Below are 23,125 nucleotides of genomic sequence, written 5' to 3' on the forward strand. Positions count from 1 at the left end.
CTTGGAAATCTCATAGAATTCCAGAAAGAATTAAAAAACCCAAAAAACCGAAGCCGTAGCTGGTAGACAGGAGCCAGGCCACCTCTGGGGTCTCTCCATAGCAGTGATTCAGGACTTAAGACTACTGCTCTGGAAAGGGACTTGGCTACCAATTGCTTTTATGCTGTGTCTCTCAGTTTAAAGACCCAGTTTCCCTGGGAGAGTTTCTCACAGACCCAGCTAGGGGGCCAGGGACAAGAGGTGCAGACTTAGCTACTGGCCACCACTTTTAAGTTGAAGGCAGTTCCTAGAGAAGGAGGAATCTCAATGGGTGGGGATTTACCGCTAGAGTTATCCCCTGTAACACCCTTCATATTACTTTTAACAGTGTGTTTGTAATTAACTTGTTATAATTATAAGGCGCTTCAGATTCTCTCCATTAGGAGAGAATGACTGTTCTTTAAACATGTTACTAAAAACTGCACTGTTTTTCCAGTCTTAGAGACTACAAGGCAAACTGCACCATAGCACTTGGAAATGATGATTATGACAGATTTCAAAATTAATTGGCTCTAAGCAGGTATTGGAAAATGTAAAGAAAATATATAGTATATTTTGATAAGGTACCATTTCATTTGAACGTTTTGTATTATTTCACAGACTATGCAGCAGATCCTTAAATCTCAGATTAGTATAAATGAGTATTTATTCTGATATGAATTCAAAGAAAATTTAAACACTTAAGATTGATGTTGCAAAATCACAAATTAGATTTTACCTTTAATGAATGAAAACACAGGGGTGCCTGGCTGGCTGAGTAGGTAGAGCGTGTGGCTCTTGATCTTGGTTGTGAGTTTGAGCCCCACATTGGGTATAGAGATTACTTAAAAAAAATGAAAATATCGGGGTGCCTGGGTGGCTCAGTTGGTTAAGCTTCCGACTTCGGCTCAGGTCACGATCTCAGAGTTCGTGGGTTTGATGCCCGCGTCGGGCTCTGTGCTGACACCTCAGAACCTGGAGCCTGCCTCAGATTCTGTGTCTCCCTCTCTCTCTCTTCTCTTCCCCTCCCCTGCTTGCACTCTGTCTGTCTCTGTCTCTCTTTCTCTCTCAAAATAAATAAACATTAAAAAAATTTTTTTTAAATACTTAAAAAAAATGAAAATATACAAGTTTTATTTACATCTAACATGTAGCCCTTCTGGTAGAGAAGAGCTGGTAAGTTTAAGAGTAGGTCATTTCTAGCAGAGCATGCAACTCTTGATTTTGGGGTCACAAGTTCAAACTCCACATTGGGTACAGAGATTACTTAAATAAAAATTTTTAAAAAACAGTGGAACATTTCTTTGTTGTGTTACTCCACAGAATTTGGAGGGTGGGGGGTGCCTTCTGTATATCTGGTGGGGTGCTAGGATGTTCCTTGCTGAGCACCATGGACAAATCCCTGCCATCTTGGGGCTTAGAGTCTCCTAGCAGAATTAGACAACAAGCCAGTAAATTAATGAACAGTTGCAAAGTGTGAGCACTAAAAGGATAGTGAAGCAGGGTCTAGTAATGAAAACAAAACCAACCCCACATGACAAGGTCCCTAATTAAATGGAGTGGTTGCAGAAGGCCTTCTTGATGTGAGACTGGGGAGAGTCTTGCTCGAAAGCCCTGAAGCCCCTTTTGGGTTGATCTCAGAGTCTCAGCAGGGAGCAGGTGATAGTTCCCAGCCAAGGCAGGTGTGGCCACAGTGGTTCAGGTGAGGCTGGGGGAGGAGGGAGGTAGATTTAATACCCAGTAAATGTGATGGAATCCATCTAGGTGTTGAGATTTAAATTTTTTAAACGTTACCTTCAGCTCTGTGTGGAGAATGGACTGGACAAATAGAAAAATATCTTGTACAGGTATCTCTTGCTTTACCAAAATAGATTTGTAGTGTTTTCTTTAAAGAAAACATCTACATAATTTTTTTTATGAATTGTTTTTCTGATTATTTAGTTGAAAGACACCCAAGATTTAGATAAGTTGACAAACTTTTTCTGTAAACCTTTTTTTTTTCCTGAAAAATTTACTGTTTTCAGATAATAAATATTTTAGGCTTTGGGGGCCATACAGTTTCTGTCAAAGCTACTTGCTCTGCTCTTGTAGCTTGAAAACAGCCATAGACACTACATAAATGGATGAATGTGGCTGTGTTCCATTAAAACTATATCTATGGGGGTGCCTGCCTGGCTCAGTCGGTAGAGCACGTGACTCGATCTTGGGGTCATGAGTTTGAGCCCCATGTTAGGTGTAGAGCTTATTTAAAGAAAAAAACCAAAAAACCGTATTTATGAACACTTGAAATTGAATTGTATCTAATTTTGATGTATCAGGAAGTATGAATTCTTTTGATTTTTATCAATCCCAATCATTCTTAGCTTAGGGGCCATGCAAAACGAATTTGGCCTTCAGGCCATAGTTTGCTGACCCTGGTTTAGAGAATAAATTTTGTAGCCAGCCTCGCTGGGATGAATCATAGCTCTGCAGCTCCGAACTTTCTGACATTGAAGAAATTACTTGGGACAAGTTCATTTTAATATAGGAGATCATACAGTAGTTTTCTTCTTCTGTCGGCTTATTTTACCTAGCATGAATTGCTACCTGCTTCATGGGGTCAGTTGCTGGGATAAAATGAGTTATTATTTTTAAAGCCCTGAAACCAGTGCCTGGCACATGATAAATGCTATATAATTATTTGGTTTTTTGTTTTACAATTATTTGTTTAAAAAATAAGATTTTTATCCGGAAATCAGAAATAAATTTTAATTAAAAAATAAAGTGGCTGCTAGTAAGAAGTCACAGTTGGGTATATTGCTGAAGCCTTAGTTTTCCATATGCAGATCTTACATGTAGGATCACACCAAACCCAACAGAAAAAGAGTCTTTAGAAGCGGGAGAGCATCTTTTGAGCAGTTGGTTACAGGGTGGAGGCACCCAAAATCTCAAAGATTCACCAGATTTCTGACTGCTTTCCAGAGCATAGAGCAGGATTTTTTTTTTTTAATTTTTTTTTTTTTTCCCCAACGTTTATTTATTTTTGGGACAGAGAGAGACAGAGCATGAACGGGGGAGGGGCAGAGAGAGAGGGAGACACAGAATCGGAAACAGGCTCCAGGCTCCGAGCCATCAGCCCAGAGCCTGACGCGGGGCTCAAACTCACGGACCGCGAGATCGTGACCTGGCTGAAGTCGGACGCTTAACCGACTGCGCCACCCAGGCGCCCCTAGAGCAGGATTTTAATACAGGGTCTGTTGTAAAAGATAAAAAAGACTCTGGGTACAGAGGAGTGATGGTGGGGAGAGGGGACAGAGGGAGAAAGGAAAGCAGTAGACGGTAGCTGTGGTGGCAGGATTAAGAACCAAGATTCAAAAGTGTTAGTTCTTGGGGCATCTGGGTGGCTCAATCTGGTAGGCGTCTGACTTTGGCTTAGGTCACGATCTTGTAGTTCGTGGGTTCGAGCCCCACATAGGGCTCTGTGCTAACAGCTCAGAGCCTGGAGTCTGCTTCGAATTCTGTGTCTCCCTCTCTCTCTGCCCCTCCCCTGCTCGCTCTCTCTCTCTCTCTCTCTCTCTCTTTCTCAATATAAATAAACATTAAAAAAAATTAGAAGTGTTAATTCATAAGAATGGAGGTAGTAGGAGAGAGAGAAAAGGAAACTGCTGTTGTGTGAGGGGTTCCGTACAGAGTGAATGGTTGGGGCAAAAGACTTAAATTCATTACAAGAGTAAATCAAGTGCAAGGTGGTGCTAAGAAAGATTGAAGAAGACAATTTGGGTAATACAGTCACACCTCAGCACTTCATGAAGGAGGTGGTCTCCGTTCCCAAGGGTCCAGGGAACTTCAAGATGGGGTGGAAGGCAGGAAGCTTTTGTAGGACAAGGAATAAGGAACAAGGAACCAAGTATAGAGCCCGGGGTGGCATGGCTTTGGGGGTTGGCTACTGGCCATGCTATGTTTCTGGTGCAGCAGAGTATTTACGGGAACACGAAAGCTATTTAAATTGTGGTTTGCTGACGTTGCTCCCTGGGCAGGAATCCCTCCATCTTGGGCCTAGAAAGTTATTTCAGCAAGGGTGCCATGGTATCCCTGACTTTTTCTCTCTGAGGACAGAGCTTCTCAGCAGGCAGACATTTTATGATTGTTTCAGTGTTGAAGATCTAGTTGGATTTTGTGAAGTGAGAGGTGACTTTTATTGTGTTAGCCTTCCTTATTTGAAGTAGGGAGATAGGAATTTTGGTTGGCATGAATTTTTTTAATGCCCAGATTTAAAAAATTTCTTGTGTTGTAAGTAGTGAGTTAGTTGGCACCAGGGTCTGCTTTTTCTGTGCCCATATGTCATCTTAGAATCTAGTTTGAGGTGAAGTTTGCTTATATCTTACCCATATGGGAAAAAATGCAATGACTTCCTCTCCCACTGGCTAATACTCTTTTGAGGAGTATATAAATGCTACACAGACAGGCATACCTTGGAGATACTGTGAGTTCAGTTTCAGACTACCGAAATAAAGCATGTATTACAGCAAAGCCACTCAAATGAACTTTTTGCTTTCTCAGCGCAGAAAGAAGTTATGTTTACACTCTGTTGCAGTCTGTTAAATGTACAGTAGCATTATGTCTAAAACAACAACATCCATGTCTTATTTAATTATGTACTTTCTTGCAAAAAAATGCTAACCATCATCTGAGCTTTCAGCACATCCTAATAACTGATCTCAGATCACCTCAACAAATACAGTAATAATGAAAAGGTTTGAAGTATTCCAAGAATTACCAAAATGTAATCCAAAGAGACAAAGTGAGCAAATGCTGTTGGAAAAATGGTGCCAACAGACTTGCTCAACACAGGGTCACCACACACCTTCAATTTGTAAACACGCCTGTGAAGCGCAGTAAGGTGAAAATAAAACGAGGAAGGCCTGAATAACTGTAAATATCCTTTATTCCTCTTGGGCCTATGATTTTCATCAATTTTTAGCCACCTGAGATTGGCCTGAAGCACTGATTCTGATTTCCCATTGTGAGTTTTGGTATATTCATGGGCACAGAACTCACCCCTGCCTGGTTGTGGCTGTGCTGATGGCAGGGCCAGTGGCAGAAGGGCTGGGATACCTGCTCATCAGCTGCCATAGCCACTCTTTGAGCATTAGAATAGGAAAAGGTGGTGTGTCGGGGTCCAGGATGACGCCATGCCTGCTGTGTTTAGGACTGTCTCTTGCCTCTCTACTCATTTTATAGTTACAAACTACCGGTGTTCACAAAAGAGTGGGCCTTTTGGTTCAAGTTGGTTGAGGCTTCTGCTAGTCAGAAGGGACTCTGGAGAGTTGACAGGCCACACTTCCAGAGGGCATTCTGTTGGTCTTCCCCCTTCTGGAATGACAGTTTAGGAAGAATATACCTCACTTGTTTTCTTTGAGCTCATTCTAAACTGAGCACACCAGGACTGTTGGATTCATTTTTCCTCAAATCCACACTCCCTAGGCATAGCGGCATGCATTGACTTGGTCCCTTGGGAAAATTACTCTTTGGTCCGGGTAGTTAGGTACATTGTGCATAAAAATGTATCTAACATCTAATGCAATATACTTGTAAGAATTAATTAGCTTCTAGAGGCAATCAAGTTTCAAAGGGAAGATCAACATCCTGAAAGACTATTGCACTCAGTGGTAGAGTGTGAAACAGTATTGAAGGCTATTGAGAGAATATTAAAACAGAACGAAGGCAGCCTGCAGATCTCCAGCGTAGCTGTTTTGACCTGCTGCCCTTTTGTGTGTTCCTACTGGCTGGGAGCTTTGGAGTCTTTAGTGATGAGCCAATCACAGACTTTTACCAAATGAATATGCTAATCTGGGGGAAACACTCTTGAAAACCATTCCAGTGCTGAATTGATGAATGTGCACCACTTCCCAGATATCAGCTCTGTTACTTGACCTTTCTTAGTGAGCTGCTAGCTGAGGTCTGGCCACCTAAAGTGAACCTCAGCACTGACCATTCTTCCCTCCAACATCCTGCTAGGAAATTTCACCCCTTACGAGTAAGATGAGTAGACTAATTGTTTGTTAATTTGGTATCCTTTTAGATTATACATCCCAAAACTGATGATCAAAGGAATCGATTACAAGAGGCTTGCAAAGACATTCTGCTATTTAAGAACCTGGATCCGGTAAGACAAATCTCACTAACCAGAAATGTTTTTTTTTTTTTTCCCAGTGTCAGAGTGAAGAACTGGGTAGGGTCTTAGATTTTACCCTCTTTACAAGCTAACATCACCCAGGATGATGTAAAGGCCCCACCGTGGATGCCTGAGTGTATAGTGGGGTTGTGTTCTAGGAGAGCAACCCCAGGCTTCAGAGGTGCTCTGTTGTCACAGCTAGGAGTTCACAGGCCTGCCTGCACCTTGTCTGGGGAAGACATTATGTCATCCCTCGAGGTTACTTGTTACAAACATTGCCCTGAGAAATGGCCCAGATGAAGAGAAGGTAGGACCTTGCATTCTTTGTACAGCCAGTAGGAACGTGCAGGATGGTGCAGAGCCCGTGGTGGATTGCCTCTCTTACCAGCTAGTAATAGTAATTACATTTTAATGTGTGACTTGTCTGTTATACGTATTTTAAAGGTAACATTTTACTTGGCCTCAAAGGAGGGGGATTTCTTTCTTTCTTTCTTTCTTTCTTTTTTTGGTAAGGATTTCGAAATCTCTGGTCTTTGGTTCTGGGTGATTTTCTAGAATACCCTCTTTCAGTGTTTTGCCCTGAATTCTGACTTAATTGTTCTTTTCCTTCATCACAGATTATGCCTCTTCACTGCTCTGTGGTCCTTTGGGTTGCCATGATCCTGCTGCCATGATCCAAATGTGGGAAATGAGTCAACTCTTGTAGCTTACCTCAACTTTTCTTTGTTGGTCAAACGCAGCATTTTATAGTTTTCAGATTGATGTCCTGGAGAAGAAAGCATTAAATTAACACCTATTCTTTTAAAGATAAGGTCTTCTAAAGGCCATTTTTATAAAGAGGAAGGGACTGCATTATACCAAATCTTCTATACTGGGTCATATGACACCTGCAACATTTTTTAAAAATCCTTTGTTTTGCGGTACCTGGGTGGCTAGGTCGCTTACATGTCTGCCTTCGGCTCAAGTCATGATCTCATGGTTCGTGGGTTTGAGCCCCACATCGGGCTCTCTGCTGTCAGCACGGAGCCCACTTCAGATCCTCTGTCTCCCTCTTTCTCTGCCCCTCCTCCACTTGCACTTGCTGTCTCTCTCTCTCTCTCTGTCTGTCTCTCTCTCTCTCAAAAATAAATAAACATTTAAAAAAAAGATTCTTTTTTTCTAGTACCACATATGTGTCTTCACATCCTCCAGGAACACAGATTATACTTTGTGACTTTGGAGATATTGTTTTAGGACCACACATTACATACAAGTTCTTGTCCAATTTGACTCAGGTCCTCTAGAATTCTGAGTTTGCAAAACTGTGAGCTCTAAAGAATGGGGGTGTTGGTTGTTTAATAATGAAAAATTAAGAAATGAAATTAAGATAGAAAAATACAGGAATTCAGTTTAGAAATGGAAACATTTTCTTGTAGTATTAAATTACAGATAGAATAAGTGACTAATGGGAATTTGTGAAATTTTGATGGGCTTCCAAATAATCACATATTTCATTTATCTAGAATGATAATGACTCTGTGAAATAAAAGATACTTAAACTATGTAATTTCTTTCTTTATTTTTTTTAATGTTTAATTTTGAGAGAAAGAGTGCAAGCAGGGGAGAGGCAGAGAGGGAGACACAGAATCTGAAACAGGCTCCAGGCTCTGAGCTGTCAGCACATCGCCTGACATGGGGCTCGAACCCACAAACCATGAGATAGGTCATGACCTGAGCCGAAGTCGGATGCTCAACCGACTGAGCCACCCAGTCACCCCTAAACTATGTGATTTCTATTGATCGTCCACCAGTGCGAGTCCAAATAATTACCAGTGGAAAGATACAACTTTGTGTGTGTATGGGGGTGGGCACTGGAATTAAACTAATTTAGTATTTAACTCTTGCCCTTCAGGTACATGTGGAAGACAGCTGTAAAATTAATCCTCAGTTTTTCCCTTCAGCTAAACAGATTATTTATTTTTCAACTAGAACTTTACATGGTAGGATTTCAGAGCTCACCGAAAACAGTGCTTCTCACGCTCTGCTGCGCCTGTAAATCATCAGAGGATCTGGTGGAAAATGCAGGGTCTCGTTCAGTAGGTCTGTCATGGAGCCTGAGAGACTGCATTTCTCACCAGCTCCCAGGTGAGGCTGATGGTCCTGGCCCACAGCCATGCTTCCAGGAGCAGGCACTAGGGCCAGATGTAAAAATGCTCTAGTTCAGGTTTTTGGCACTCCCGCCTGTTATTTTGTTTGCATACTTTCCTATTGAATTGAACCCACATTTTAATGCATCAGCAATGACTAGACATTGCTATTCAGGTGCCTGTACACGAAGTGATAAACAGATGGGAGTGAAATAGCTGTTAGGCATGTTTTCCGGGAATGCTTCCTATTCTGTTCTGTCCTCTAAATTGATTTTTCTTGCCATTTCAGCTTTAACTCTGTTAAAGCCCTGTAAAAAGTACATTTAAAATAATTAAATTTGGGGTACCTGGGTGGCTCAGTCGGTTAAGCGTCTGACTTCAGCTCAGGTCATGATCCCATGGTTTGTGGGTTCGAGCCCCATGTCGGGCTCTGTTCTGACAGCTCAGAGCCTAGAGCCCACTTCAGATTCTGTGTCTCCCTCTCTCTCTGCTCCTCCCCCGCTCATGCTCTGTCTCTCTTTCTCTCCCAAAAATAAATAAACATTAAAAAAAATTTTTAAATACGGGCGCCTGGGTGGCTCGGTCGGTTAAGCATCCAACTTTGACTTAGGTCATGATCTTGCGATTCATGAGTTCGAGCCCCGTGTCGGGCTTGGTGCTGACAGCTCGGAGCCTGAAGCCTGCTTCCATATTCTGTGTCTCGCTCTCTCTCTGCCCCTCCCCTGCTTATGCTCTGTCTCTCAAGAATAAATAAATGTTTAAAAAAAAATCTAAAAAAAATTTTTTTAATAAATAAAATAATTAAATTGCATTTAAAATAATTTTTTAAAAGCTATTACTAGTAGATTCTGGCAAGGAGCATCTTTATTTAATTAAAGTGATTATTTTTATAAACAGTAGTTTTTTGTAGGCTTCTTTTGCTTCTTTGATGAAGGTCTTCAATATGTATATATTTTTCAAAGGCCAGTTCATAGGGGAGGGAAAAAAACAAGAAAAAGCCACTTCACAAAATTAGCAATTTCATGAATTACCATTATTGAATATTTTATAGGGAAGAAGCAAATGTATTTACATAGTTGCTTCCAAAAGATTTTTTTTTTAATTTGAGCCTGAACTGTCTTGATTTATTTCCCTGCTATCTCAGATCTTTCTGGGAATGATGCAAAATATAGATGAGTAAAAATGTATGTTTCTCAACAAATTACCACCTGGAATTAAAAAAACCTCCCCAAACATGACAGTTTGAAGATTTTAGGTTAAGCTTATGGTCTTGAACAGTGTTCTGGTTTCTCATGATACACATTTTTTTTACAGTAACCCAAATGCATTTACATTGAATGACATATTTGGCTCCTATAACCTGCTTATAAAATAGCGCCCTTCAGTTTGATGCCATGCCCGCATACTGTGCTCCAAAACCTGTATAAAGTGTTGGATGCCACAGAAATGCATGGTTCTTGTCCTCTTGGAACTTACGATTTGATGGGGGATCCAAATACCCACACCAAGCAATTTGGTAAAACATGGGAAATGCTGTAATGTAGTCAGGACACTGTGAGAGGGTGGAGGGTCTCTCAGCCCCCTGAGGTTTCAGGAAGCTGGGGAGGCCACCTGAGCTGAGCCTCAGAAAAATGAGTAGAATAGGAACTTGGCAGGGGAAGAAAAGGGAGTGTTCTCACTGGAGCCTGGAGCAGAGGACACCCAGTGGAGGGAGCATAGGGTGTGTGTATGTGTGTGTGCGCGCGCACGGTGTGTCATAAAGAACTGTTCTTGACCTCCACCCTGCAGCGTTGGCTGCCTATTGAAGGCAGTGGGAAGTCACACTTGAAATACTTTCAGCAAAAGTAGTAATCGAATGTGTGTGACGTCACTGTGGTGGCAGGGTAGAGGGTAGAAAAGTGGGAAAAGGGACTTAGGGAAGCGGGGTGGTTTCATAAAATACTCAGGATTAGCAGAAGCTGGCACTTTTTAGGGACTGGATGATTTGTGACCTGATGCACAGGGTCTAGGACATCTTCCTCCCAGTGTCTCCGCTGGAATGACCATGAGCTGGTACCTTTTTCTGAGATGGGAAAATTTGGAGGAGGAAAGGGGGGGGCAGTAATTACTCACTTATAAGAAGAATGATCTAGGCTTTGTATCTAGCATCTCCTCTCAATTCCCTGAAGTCATTGTGTAGCTTGGAAATCTTGCACCTCCTTGGCCTCTGAACGTTTTTTCCTGGGAGTACTGTGTATGCATACATTGAGCACAGCATTTGTAATTATGAATCTCTTTGAAGATACCCTTTTCATGAATATTTCAATGCTCGACTCAGTAGGCCATTTTTCTTCTGCAATATTTCTAATTTGAGACAAACTGAAATAATTTTCCTAGGCTCTCTGATAGGTTCTTTCATTAATGGAGAGTAAATTGTTATTTTTGAAGTGAGTCAGAGACCTTGCACCAAGCACAGTCATGGGTCTGCGTTCCAAAGAATAAGCTGTGGATTTCCTACTGTGGTTGTCAGTCACTGGGAAAACCTCTGCATATTAAATATTTCCTAAGTTCTTTTCACTCTGTGCATAATGATGGGGAAAGTGCATTTTGATTGATTAGAACAGACACCTGTCACATTGAGAAGTTCTAGAAGAAACGATTGTTCTGTATTTTACCAGGAATTGCTTTTCTATCGGTATGCGAAATCCTAAGCTTTATAATGTTCTAACATGCAGCTCATTCCAAGATGACCAAAAAAAAAAATAACGTATTTCATCTTTCTCTCCCATTTGACATTTAGAGAAAGAGCTAATCAATAAGGCTGATATTCCCTCTCCATCGGGCCTAAAAGACTTGGAATATAAATAGTAAGCAAAACAAAATATTAGTAAACCATTTACTCAAACTTCATAACTTTGATAGGTGACCATATGTTGCCTGGTTGATGAACTCATTTGGATAAAATGGTCCCTGTGAAGCCAATTAGCACCACATCAAGACAGCACTGTTTTACTGCCACATTGGCTTCATCTTCCACAGGGGCTGCTCTTTCCCACGTAGGTGCCAGCGCTCACACAGGAACTGCGGGGTGGGGAGATGAAAACCATTTCCTGCAGACCACCTCTATCATTCCTCCAGAAGCTTTTCTTAGCCCACGTGAAGATGCAGTAGTATGTTCTCTGTTTCAATGGAGAATTTGGCTTTTTTATTAATTAAAATTTTTAGGCGCACCTGGGTGGCTTAGTCTGTTGAGCTTCTGACTTGGGCTCAGGCCATGATCTCACAGTCTGTGGGTTCGAGCCCGTGCCAGGCTCTGTGCTGACAGCTCAGAGCCAGGAGCCTACTTCAGATTCTGTGTCTCCCTCTCTCCACCCTTCCCCTGCTCTCTCTCTGTCTCTCAAAAGTAAACATTAAAAAAATAAAAAAAAATTTTTAAGTCCACATGCATATTCAATTTATAAAAATTCAGAAAGAACGAAAGAGGAGGGGTGCCTGCATGGCTCAGTCAGTTGGAGCTTCTGGGTCTTGGTTTCAGCTCAGGTCTGGATCTTGCGGTTCCTGAGATCGAACTGCACAATGGTTTCTGCACTGACAGAATGGAGTCTGCTTGGGGTTCTCTCTCTCTGCCCCTCCCTCACACACTTGCACATATGTACCTCTCTTCCTCTCTCTCTCTCTGTCTCTCTCTCTCTCAAAATAAATAATAACGTTTATTTAAAAAAAGAATAAAAGAATAGTCAAGGGAAGGAAATCCCCCTTCTACCCCTGCCTTCCAGCAGCCCAGCTTCTCAGGAGCCATGTTCTTTTAGTGTTCTCATGGTATTTCTTTAGGGTTATACTATGTATAGATCAGTACATTGTTTTGTTTTTGTATTTTTCAAGTTTTAATTTAAATTCTAGTTAGTTAATATGGTAAAATTGGTTTCAGGAATAGAATTTAATAATTCATTACTTACATATGACACTCAGTGCTCATCACAAGTGCCTTCCTTAATGCCCATCAACCATTTAGCCCATCCCCCCCCAACCCCCGCCAACTTCCCTCCAGCAACCCTTAGTTTGTTCCCTATATTTAAGAGTCTCTTATGGTTTGTTTCCCCGCTCCCCACTCTTTTTTTTCCTTCTGTTATTAATATTATTATTATAAGTGTATTTATTTTGAGAGAGAGAGAGAGAGTAGAAGAGGGACAGAGAGAGAGGGAGACAGAAAATCCCAAGCAGGCTCTACACTGTCAGCACAGAGCCCAGTGTGGGGCTTGAACTCATGAGCTATAAGATCATGACTGAGCCAAAACCAAGAGTTGGATGCTTAACTGACTGAGCCACCCAGGCGCCCCTGTTTTGTTTCTTAAATTCCACATGTGAGTGAAATCATATAGTATTTGTCTTTCTCTGACTGACTTATTTCACTTAGCATAATAGTAGCTCCATCCACATCATTGCAAAGGGTATGATTTCATTCTTTTTGATGGTGAAGTAATATTCCATTGTGTGTGTGTGTCACACACACACACACACACACACACACACACACACACACACATACATACTTACCACATCTTCTTTATCCATTCATTAGTTGATGGACACTTGGGTTCCTTCCATAATTTAGCTATTGTTGATAATGCTGCTGCTATAAACATTGGGTTGCATGTGCTCCTTCAAATTTGTATTTTTGTATCCTTTGGGTAATACCTAGTAGTGCAATTACTGGGTCTTAGGGTAGTTCTATCTTTAACTTTTTGAGGAACCTCCATACTGTTTTCCACAATGGCTGCACCAGTTTGCATTCCCACCAACAGTGTAAGAAGGTTCCTCTTTCTCCACAACCTTGGCGACATTTGTTAATTTTAGCCTTTCTGACAGGTGTCAGGTGGTATCTCATTGTGTTTTGATTTTGTATTTCCCTGATGATGAGTGATGTTGAACATCTTTCTTTGTGTCTGTTAGCCATCTGGATGTCTTCTTTGAAAAACTGTCAGTTCATATCTTATGCCCATTTTTTAACCGTATTATTTGTTTTTTTGGGTGTTGAGTTTAATAAGTTTTTTATAGATTTTAGATACGAACTCTTTATCTGATATGTCATTTGCAAATATCTTCTCCCATTCCATAGGCTGCCTTTTAGTTTTGTTGATTGCTTCCTTTGCTGTGCAGAAGCTTTTTATATTGATGAAGTCCCAGTAGATAATTTTTGCTTTTGTTTTCCTTGCCTCTGGCAATGTGTCTAGAAAGAAGTTGCTATGGCCAAGGTCAAAGAGGTTGCTGCTGCCTGTGTTCTCTAGGATTTTGATGCAAATATTTAAGACCCACAGCTAATATCATCCTCAATGGGGAAAAACTGAGAGCTTTTCCTCTGTGGTCAAGAACAAGACAGGAATGTTCACTCTCACCATTGTTATTTAACAATGGAAGTCCTAGCCTTGGCATTCAGACAACAAAAAGAAATAAAAGGCATTTAAATCAGCAAGAAAGAGGTCAAACTTTGACTACTCTCAGACACCATGATCCTTTAGGTAGAAAACCCCGAAGACTCCACCAAAAATTACTAGAACTGATATATGAATTCATCAAAGTTGTAGGATATAAAATCAATGTACAGAAATATGTTGCATTTCATTATGCCAATACTGAACCAGCAGAAAGAGAAATCAAGGCGTTGATCCCATTTATAGTTGCACCAAAAACCGTAAGATACCTAGGAATAAACCTAAGCAAAGAGGTAAAAGATCAGTGTGTTATTTTTAAATTTTGTTGGCAGCAAACTTCCCACAGCGTTCTGCCCAGTTCTTTTTTTTACTGAACAATAATCTGTATTTATGGAAGTTCCATATTTTCCATATTCTTTTAAAAAATTATTTGTATCACTATTTATAAAAGTTTAAATTGGTAACATTTATATATTATAAAGCCATATCAAAAAAACACATTAACATTTTGCTGTTGTCTGATTTATTAAAATTGTATAACAAAGGAGGACCCGCATCATCAAAATAACATTGAAAAAGGAGAACAAAGTTCAGGACTCACACTTGCCAGTTTCAAAAATTTTACTACAGAGCTCCAATAATAAAAATAATGTGCTACCGGCGTGGGCAGACACATAGAACCAAGGAGTAGAATTGAGAGTCTACAAACAAACCCTATGGTTTTGATTGATACATTTGATCTGATGTCCATTTGATTTTGACAAGAGTGCCAAGACCATTCAATGGGGAAAAGAACAGTCTCTTCAGCAAATGGTGCTGAGACAACTGGACATCCACACACAGAAGAACCAGGTTGGAGCCCTCCTTTACACTGTACACAAAGATTAACTCAAAGTGGATCCAAGACCTTAAATGTAAGCTCCCAAACTATAAAAACTCTTCGAAGAAAACACAAGGGTAAGTGTTCATGACCTTGGATTTAGGGAGACACCAAAAACAGGAATATGAAAAGAAAGAAATTGGACTTCATAAAAAATAAAAATTTTGTACATCAAAGGACATTATCAAAAAAAATGAAAGACATTTTGCTAAATAGAAAATATTTGCAAATCATATATATAAGGGCATGATCTCCAAAATCTATAAAAAACTCTTACAATCCAACAACCAAACAACAACCTAACTTAAAACTGGGCAAAATACTTGAATAGACATTTCTCCAAAAAAGATTTACAAGTGACCAATAAGCACGTGAAAAAATCCTCAACATGGCCAGTCATTGGGGAAATGTCAGTCAAAACCTCAATGAAATACCAGCGCAGCCTCACTAGGGTGGGTAATTTTTTTTTAAAGGAAAATAACAAGTGTTGGTGAGGATGTGGAGAAACAGAAACCCTAGTACATTGCTGGTGGGAAAGAAACTGGTTTAGGCACTGTGGAAAACAGCTTGGCAGTTTCTTAAAAAGTTAAACATAGAATTACCATAGAATTCAGCAGCTCCACTCCTGGGTATAACCCAGAAGAATCAACATAGATATTCAAACAAATACTTGAATATAAATGTTCAGTATTCATGCCCAACGTGTCAACAATCCAAGTGTTCATTGATGGATGAGTGGATAAACATTATGGTATATTTACAGTGGGGTATCATCCATCTATAAGGAGGAATGAAGTATGATAGACCTAGAACAAGGACAGACCTTGAAAACCTTACTTACGTACACTAAGTGAAATAGTCGATGGGTAAGGTCATATGTTGTATGATTGCATTATATGAAATATCCAGATTAGGTGAATCCATGGAGACAGAAAACAAGTAGGTGTTGCCAGGAGCCAGTGGGAGGGGAGAATAGCAAGTGACTGCTTGGTGGGCACAGGGTTTTGGGGCGCAATGAAAATGTTTTGGAACTAAGAAGTGACGGTTGCACAACTTTTTGTGGCCACTGAATTGTTCACTTAACCATGGATAATTTTATGGGAAATTTTACCTCATGAAAACATTTTGTATATATAATTCATCTGAACATTTTGATTGCCATTAGTTTTAATATTTAATGGCTAAAATACACTTTAAGGATGCAATTAAATCAACTCTTTACAGACTCAGTCACTGAAGTGCCTCCACTAAATCCCTGGGTACCACAGAACATAGTTTGAGAAACACTGAGCTCTTTTGTGTATTCTAGGGTCTTCAAATTACTCCTGTATTCTGAGGAAAGATTTCTTCACCTAGTTTATTCTCACTAGCTGAAGTTTATCCTTAAGCCTTGTCAACCATGCTTTAGCAGAATAAAAATTTTATATAGTTTTAATAGTTGTTGAAGAATAGTTTGAGGTTTCTGGCTTCCGTTTTAATAAATCTGTCCTAGCGAGGCGAAAGGTTGCTTCTTGAGGAGAACCTTAGTGACAAAGAAGAGTGATAAAAAATTTGCCACAGTCATTTTTCGTTTTGCTTTTGTTGTTTTTCTGTTCCGTTCTATTTTGGTTTTGGTGCTAAACCAAAAAGGATTGGAGTTAGAATTTGAATTCAGTAAGTTATTTAGGTAATCTCTATATAAATTCTAGTGATGACTAATATAGGGAAGTTTTAAAAACAAGGATCTTGGAAAGACATTTGCAATAGTTCTTTACTAACCTAGGTATTTTAATTGCCCAGATTATATTTCACATTTAAGGTATATGGTGGTTTGGTGTTTCATTTTTCAGTATATTAGTGATCTTTGCACTGAAATATTCTGAGGTAGCCAATTATCATTACTTTCATTCAGGCACTGAATATAAGAGGAAATATATAATTTTCTTATTTGTATGTGGTAAGGAGGACTGTATGTGTGTGTGTGTGTGTGTGTGTGTGTGTGTGTGTGTGTGTGTGTTTTGTAACACTTAGTGGCAGTGATGGCATTTCGATTTCTTTGAGCTTGTTCACAGAAATATAAAGCTGATTATGGTTAGCCAAGAGAACATATTACAGATAAACATAAGGATTGTATCTTTTCTTTAAAAAAAAAATAGGAGCAGATGTCTCAAGTGTTAGATGCCATGTTTGAAAAATTGGTCAAAGAAGGGGAGCATGTAATTGATCAAGGCGATGATGGTGACAACTTCTACGTGATCGATCGGTAAGTCTCGCGTAACTTCACTGATGCAATGTAATGAACCTCTCGTGTAAAATCTCAGCGGTTCTCTTAATGACTGGCAATTTAATATTTGATCGTTGCTGTTACCTCTTTATTCTTAGTACTACATAACAGGCACCAGAAACCTGCTGTGAATACGTGTGGTGAAATCACCTTAGAGCACGGAAGAAGGCATAGTTTATAGAAGAACTGATGATAATTGGTTTGTGAAATCTATAAATCCCAGTCATTTCCTGCGATCTACCTCATTTATTAACTTCTGCTGGAGAGGACGCCTGTTATAGTTAGGACGGAAGCAGAGCACGGCCTTGGGGGTGTCGAATGCTATAACTCAACCTCTGTTATGTTTTTTAAAAGGTTCTTTTTTTTTTTTAATGAACTCTAAAGTAAAACACGCCCATGATAGGAGAGAGTAGTTTATGCTCTTTCCAGAAATTGTTCTGCATTCTTGTGCATTAAAAGCATTATAGAGAAGTGATTTTAAAGCACTGTAGAGAAATTATTTTATTTCAGTGAGAAGGCATGTGTTCGTACTGAAAATGTAATTTCAGAAAACTTAAGTGGTGCTTTACTTGATCAGCGAACCATGTGCTTTAAGTGACAATTAGGTAAGAGCCCTAAACTGTTAATGGCGGAGCAGTCTGAACTGAGTGTTTAGGTCTTCGCTTTTGGAAAGCGATGATAAAGTGTTTATGAGACCATTGGCATCCCCTGCCCTTCCCATTCCAGGTGCAACACAGGACTTCTCCCTGCCGGTTCATTGGGTTATATTTGTTGCTCTGAGTAGAGTTGTGTTCAACTCAGAACCTTGCAGAAAATCGCAGCCATGTGTCTGCACAGGCCTCGTTTCTTGACTCGGCCCTCCTACATCAGTGATCGAGCATGCTCTCCGCATCAAGGGTGCTCGCTGACTCCTCCATTCCCTCATCCCTAATGCCTCAGTGACCTGTAGAGCTGTTGGCAAGATGGTAGCCAGGGCTAGGGTGAGCTCTCCGATTTTAGAACAGACCCATTTATCCCATATGTAAATTAAAGTCTTGATCTTCGTGTCATTAACAGCCATCATCAGTGAAACACCTCAGAAATTCCCTCAGCTTTTAAAGTGTATTTAACTGTAGGGGTATATGAGAAACCCAAATGTGGTTAAAAACTCCCTTACATTTCCCTTTTCGGTTAGCTCCTCATCACCCATTTGTCAGGTGAAAACTCCCAGGCACAGGGAAGTGACGGTAGTCAGTTAAAGTCAGCCAGTCCAGCATCCAGGTCTCTTGGCCACTGTTTGTGGTCTTTCCACGGCTTCACACTTCCTGACCCCTCATGTTATCAGGGAAGAAATCTATATGAAAAGGCAGTACAGATTATAGACTGACGTGATCGCAGGTGACTGATAGTTATTTTACTTCTCATCAGCACATTTGTTGTGTATTTTATTCTGTTCAAAGGAGGAAATGTAGAGAACGTGTTTAGTGCAAGTGTAGATAGTGCCAAGAGAAGAAGTAATCTGTACTTGAAAAACAGTCATGAAACAAATTTTAGAAGGTATCCTTGAAAAGCCATTCTGTCCATGAATATACAAGCCAGTTATTCTCTTATTAGTATCTTTGTCTAGTTTCTAATGTTTTTTTGTTTTTGCTTTTGTTGTATCCTTATCATTCATAATCCTTTTCTAATCTTCAAAGCTCTCTCTGTTTTTGTTAAGGGTTTAACCAACACGATAAAGGCAAAGAACTTCTGCCAGCTGCCCTCCTGGTGTTTCGGCCAGCCTTGAAGCCATGTTCTCTGATAAAATACAGTGTGTGGAAAGACAGTCCTCCACAAGAAGAATGCAGTTATATAGAGAGAGGATCTGTCAAATATGTAGCACAGTGCCATGCAGACTGAGTGTTACTTGCCTAGAATAAGAACCCAAATAAAAGATAAGCACAGGGGCGCCTGGGTGGCGCAGTCGGTTAAGCGTCCGACTTCAGCCAGGTCACGATCTCGCGGTCCGTGAGTTCGAGCCCCGCGTCAGGCTCTGGGCTGATGGCTCGGAGCCTGGAGCCTGTTTCCGATTCTGTGTCTCCCTCTCTCTCTGCCCCTCGCCCGTTCATGCTCTGTCTCTCTCTGTCCCAAAAATAAATAAACTTTGAAAAAAAAAATTAAAAAAATAAATAAATAAATAAAAGATAAGCACAGAAAAAAAAGACCTACAGAAAGACCAGAATCAGATAGTCTGAATTTCTACCACTTTTTGCTTTAGATTGGGGTGTCAGTCTACAATAAAGGGCCAAGTGATGTAAAGAGCTCTAGTAAATTTTTTAGGCTTTGTAGGCCATGTGGTCTCCGTCACAACTACTCAGCTCTGTTGTGGCAGTACATATCAGCGATCAGTAAGCCGTAAACAAACCCGTGCGTCTGTGTTCCAATAAAACTTGATTCATGAAAGCAGGCAGCCAGTCTGTGGGCCATGCTTTGCTGGCCCCCCCTTAGATTGTAAAGGACCCTTGTAAGTGTTGTACAATGGTGCTGACCAAATTGTTAGAGCTGTATGTTTTTTTTTTTAAAGTTATTTTCTTCTGGGCCGCATGGGTGGCTCAGTTGGTTGAGTGTCTGATTCTTGATTTCAGCTCAGGTCACGATCTCATGGTTTGTGAGTTCGAGCCCGGCATCGGGCTCCATGCTGACAGTGCAGAGCCTGCTTGGGAGTTTCTCTCTGCCCACCACCCCCTGCCTGCCCCCCTCAAAATAAATCAACATTTTAAAAAAGAAAAGTATTTTCCTCTCATTTCAGAAGTAATACATGTTCATGTGGGAGACAGAACCTCTTTAATTAGGTAGTGAACATTCTAGAATCTTTCACTATTCTTAATGCTCAGAGATAAATACAGACAGCTTTGTTTCATATACATTCCTTCAGAAGGATGCCTACACATACACTATTTGGTTGTAGTCTTCTATTTTCATCATTTATTTTATTATTGTAAACTTTTATTGTTTAGTCTCTTTTTCCACCACAGACCCATGTATGGTCCTTACCCTCATCTAGGTGATGGTGTCTTCCTGCTTGTCTGGCACAGATGTTGTCTCTGGCACATACTGATGCCCTTTTATTCCTTGTCAACCAACAGAGGAGAAAGGGAAGCTGGAAATGGGATTTTTCTTGCACAGGGCTCTTCTCTGAAATTATGTTTGATAGTGATGAGATTTTGCTTGAATTCTTTTTACCTCTTACTTTTCATATGTCCAACAGAGGAACGTTTGATATTTATGTGAAATGCGATGGTGTCGGAAGGTGTGTTGGTAACTACGACAATCGTGGGAGTTTCGGTGAACTGGCCTTAATGTACAATACGCCCAGAGCAGCTACGATCACTGCTACCTCTCCGGGTGCTCTGTGGGGTTTGGTGAGTGAAATATTTATGTGACCACGATGTTATTTGTCAATGTTGTTATGATGGAAGCCAGGTAGATGGAATTATTTTAGTTCTAATAGCTGGATTTCTTTGCCATCCTCATCAGCCATCAGGGTATTTGTTATATAGTGGATGCTGAACTGTTGGGTCTGTGCTGAGACTGTGCTGAGTTAAATCTTCACGTTCTTTCCCTGATCAAGTCAGGAGCGTAGCCTCCTGGCCCTGGGAAGGATACTCAGATCCAAAATGCTCTTAAAAACCAGCCACCCAGGCAAATGCACAGAGCCTTCAGTGTTGTGTTCTCAGATAGCTTTCCGTGGTGTTATATTATCTGTGCTTCCCAAAGTGTGCCCCCCCCCCCCGCCCAGTAGCATCTGTATCACTTGGGTACTTGCTAGAAATGCAAATTCTGGGGGGTCCCACTTACCAATTTGGGCCCACTGACTCAGAAGCTCTGGAGATGGGGCCCAGTGATCCGTGCTTGAGCAAACTCACCATGTGACTCTGGTGCCTGAGAGCATTTGAGAATCCTCCATAAACAGATTCTCTTGGTGTGCTATAAATTGGTAACAACTTGGCATTGAAAAGCAGCTGGGTAGAGAGAGAGTACTTGATGTCAGTGCTTCTCACACACATGAGAATTACTTTGCAGGAGGCGGGGGCCGGGGGGTGGTTAAAACAAATCCTTGCTGAGGCCCCACCATAGACTAATTTAATCAGACTCTGTAGAGTTGGGTCCTGGGCTTTTAAAATGAATTTATTAATTTATTAAAATGAATTTAAGCCTTATTTGTATAAGGCTTAAAAGTCAGTTTAAAGACACTTGGGTGAGGTGGGAAGGGAGGGTCTTTTCATACGTGGTATCTGGGTGCAGAGTAGCCGATTCTAGAAGACTGTTTAAGATGGTGCTTCTCAGACTCCAGTGTGCTTACCTGGAACATAGTTAAAATGTAGATTCTGGTTCACTAGGTCTGGAATGAGGCCTGTGATTTTGTGTTACTCATAAGCTCCCAGGGCACCCCAGTGCTGCTGTGCCCAGAACACACTATTTAAGTAGCGCTGATTTAAGGGCATGTTTGTGATACTTGTATTTTCTTTTTAAATTGTTGAAAACAGCCCACCCTGTAGTTTCAACACAGATATATTCGCTCAGGAATCCTTTTGTGGAAGGAAGAGAGGTTGAGAAATTGGAAGTCTGTTAGGATCTGGTTCCCAAGGACTATGGTTTTACAGAAGTAGCACATTACTCGGTGACGTCTCAGCATTTAACTGTGAAGCAAATTCAGCTGATAAAAATCTCTTGCTCAAAGAAACAATACATACTGTATTTCCTCTTCTGAGAATCAGGCAATTATTGTTTACATAGTAAAGATGTGATGGGTCTCATTTTCAGATGTACAAGAAAAATGGGAATTGTTTCACACAGGAGGAAACTCATTGTCATCTGAAGTGTTTCAGGGACTATTAAAGATTTGAACACCCAAAGCCAGCTAAGTAGAAACTCCTGACCAGACCAGCCTAGGTCCATAGGAATTGTTTGCCTGTCATCAGAATGGTGGGCTGAACCCACAGTCTGCTGTGAGCTGTTTCATTAAGGAAGGCACCAGTTAAAAATGTATTTATTCCAGGGGCACCTGGGAGGCTCCGTCGGTTAAGTGTCCTGGTGCACCTTAAACTACGTATGGAGGTCCAAAGTGGGCAGTTTGTGATGGTCACCTTTGGGTATATGCATGACCACAGTGACTTTTTAAAGATTAGGATAGTGAACATACCACTTAATGTTTCAAACCTGGTTTTTGAAGAGCAACTTATCAAACTAGCCCCTTTTCAGAAAAAGTCGAGTAGAAAAGATACTTTTCTTTTAAGGCCAACGGATTGGAGCTCTGCCATATATGTGCAGGTATAAAGATAAGCACATCCCAAGAGAAAAGTCCTTTGTGGACTCTGACTTTGTAAATAGGACTCTTCGCCTTAGGGGATTAACTGATGTGCATGACCCTGCCCATGATTCGGGAGGCCATGATTGATATGGCTAGGGTGAAAACTTTTGAAGTGGGCATTTCTGGATTTTAATTATATGTCACAGTGGGTGTGAAGAGGTGGGCCACGAATAAAATTTTTCCCGAGATGTACACTACTTTGTGGTTCGTCTCTAAATCACTAAACTATTTCTAGTCTTTTCTGTTTTGCAATTAACTCTGTCCATTAAACAGTGTTGCAGTCGGTTCCCAAATTGATTATGTATCAGAATCACTTGGGGAGCTTTTATGAACTATAGATTATTGGGCCCTACATGCAGACACTGTTTGAGTCATTCAAGTCTGGGATCTGAGAAACCTTTGTTGTTGTTGTTGTTAACGCTAGAGCTGATTCTCATGCAGACCCAAGCTTGGAAATTATTTTAGTAAATTTACTAATTACCTTGCAAATTTTTCTCTTTTAAAAAAAGTTATTAGGATTGCAGCTCCAAATTACAGCTCTTGTAAAATTGTAATAAACTAAATGGGGGGACAGGATGTTTGCTTTGCTTTCCTAGAGACTTATGCCCTCCACACTCGCATTTTTTCCCATCCTACCAGTTCAATTAAATTCAGCCTATGTCAGTGCAGTAATTTAATAATTAATGAACGTAACTCCATTTTATTTTATATTAAAATGGTGTAATTGATTATCAGTGAATGCCTAATTATGGGGACTCTTTACTATGAACTATTATGAATAATGTTTTGTAGAAATTTTTCAAAGTAGTTTGTAGGAAAACCATTTTTTGAGCTGTTTATCATCTTAAAAATTTTCCCTAGTTCCTTAATTGAGTTCTGTATCTTTGAGGTTAAGTAGTGTAAACAGAGGAACGTTTTAGGGCCCTGAGAATGATAAACACTGGCAT

The 23,125-nt window shown here is 40.5% G+C and overlaps 1 protein-coding gene across 1 annotated transcript in view; it reads left to right on the forward strand.

The window, feature by feature from the left end:
* The window catches only part of PRKAR2B (protein kinase cAMP-dependent type II regulatory subunit beta), a 104,260-nt gene that overhangs the window by 68,880 nt on the left and 12,255 nt on the right, over positions 1-23,125 (forward strand). Inside the window, exons 4-6 of the mRNA XM_040472930.1 lie at positions 6,080-6,163; positions 16,722-16,828; positions 20,076-20,229. Coding sequence (XP_040328864.1) covers positions 6,080-6,163; positions 16,722-16,828; positions 20,076-20,229 — 345 coding nt within the window. The remainder of the gene's footprint in view (positions 1-6,079; positions 6,164-16,721; positions 16,829-20,075; positions 20,230-23,125) is intronic.

Source organism: Herpailurus yagouaroundi, unplaced genomic scaffold (genome assembly GCF_014898765.1).
Source record: "Herpailurus yagouaroundi ecotype Mexico unplaced genomic scaffold, PumYag 100, whole genome shotgun sequence".
NCBI classification, from domain to species: domain Eukaryota; kingdom Metazoa; phylum Chordata; class Mammalia; order Carnivora; family Felidae; genus Herpailurus; species Herpailurus yagouaroundi.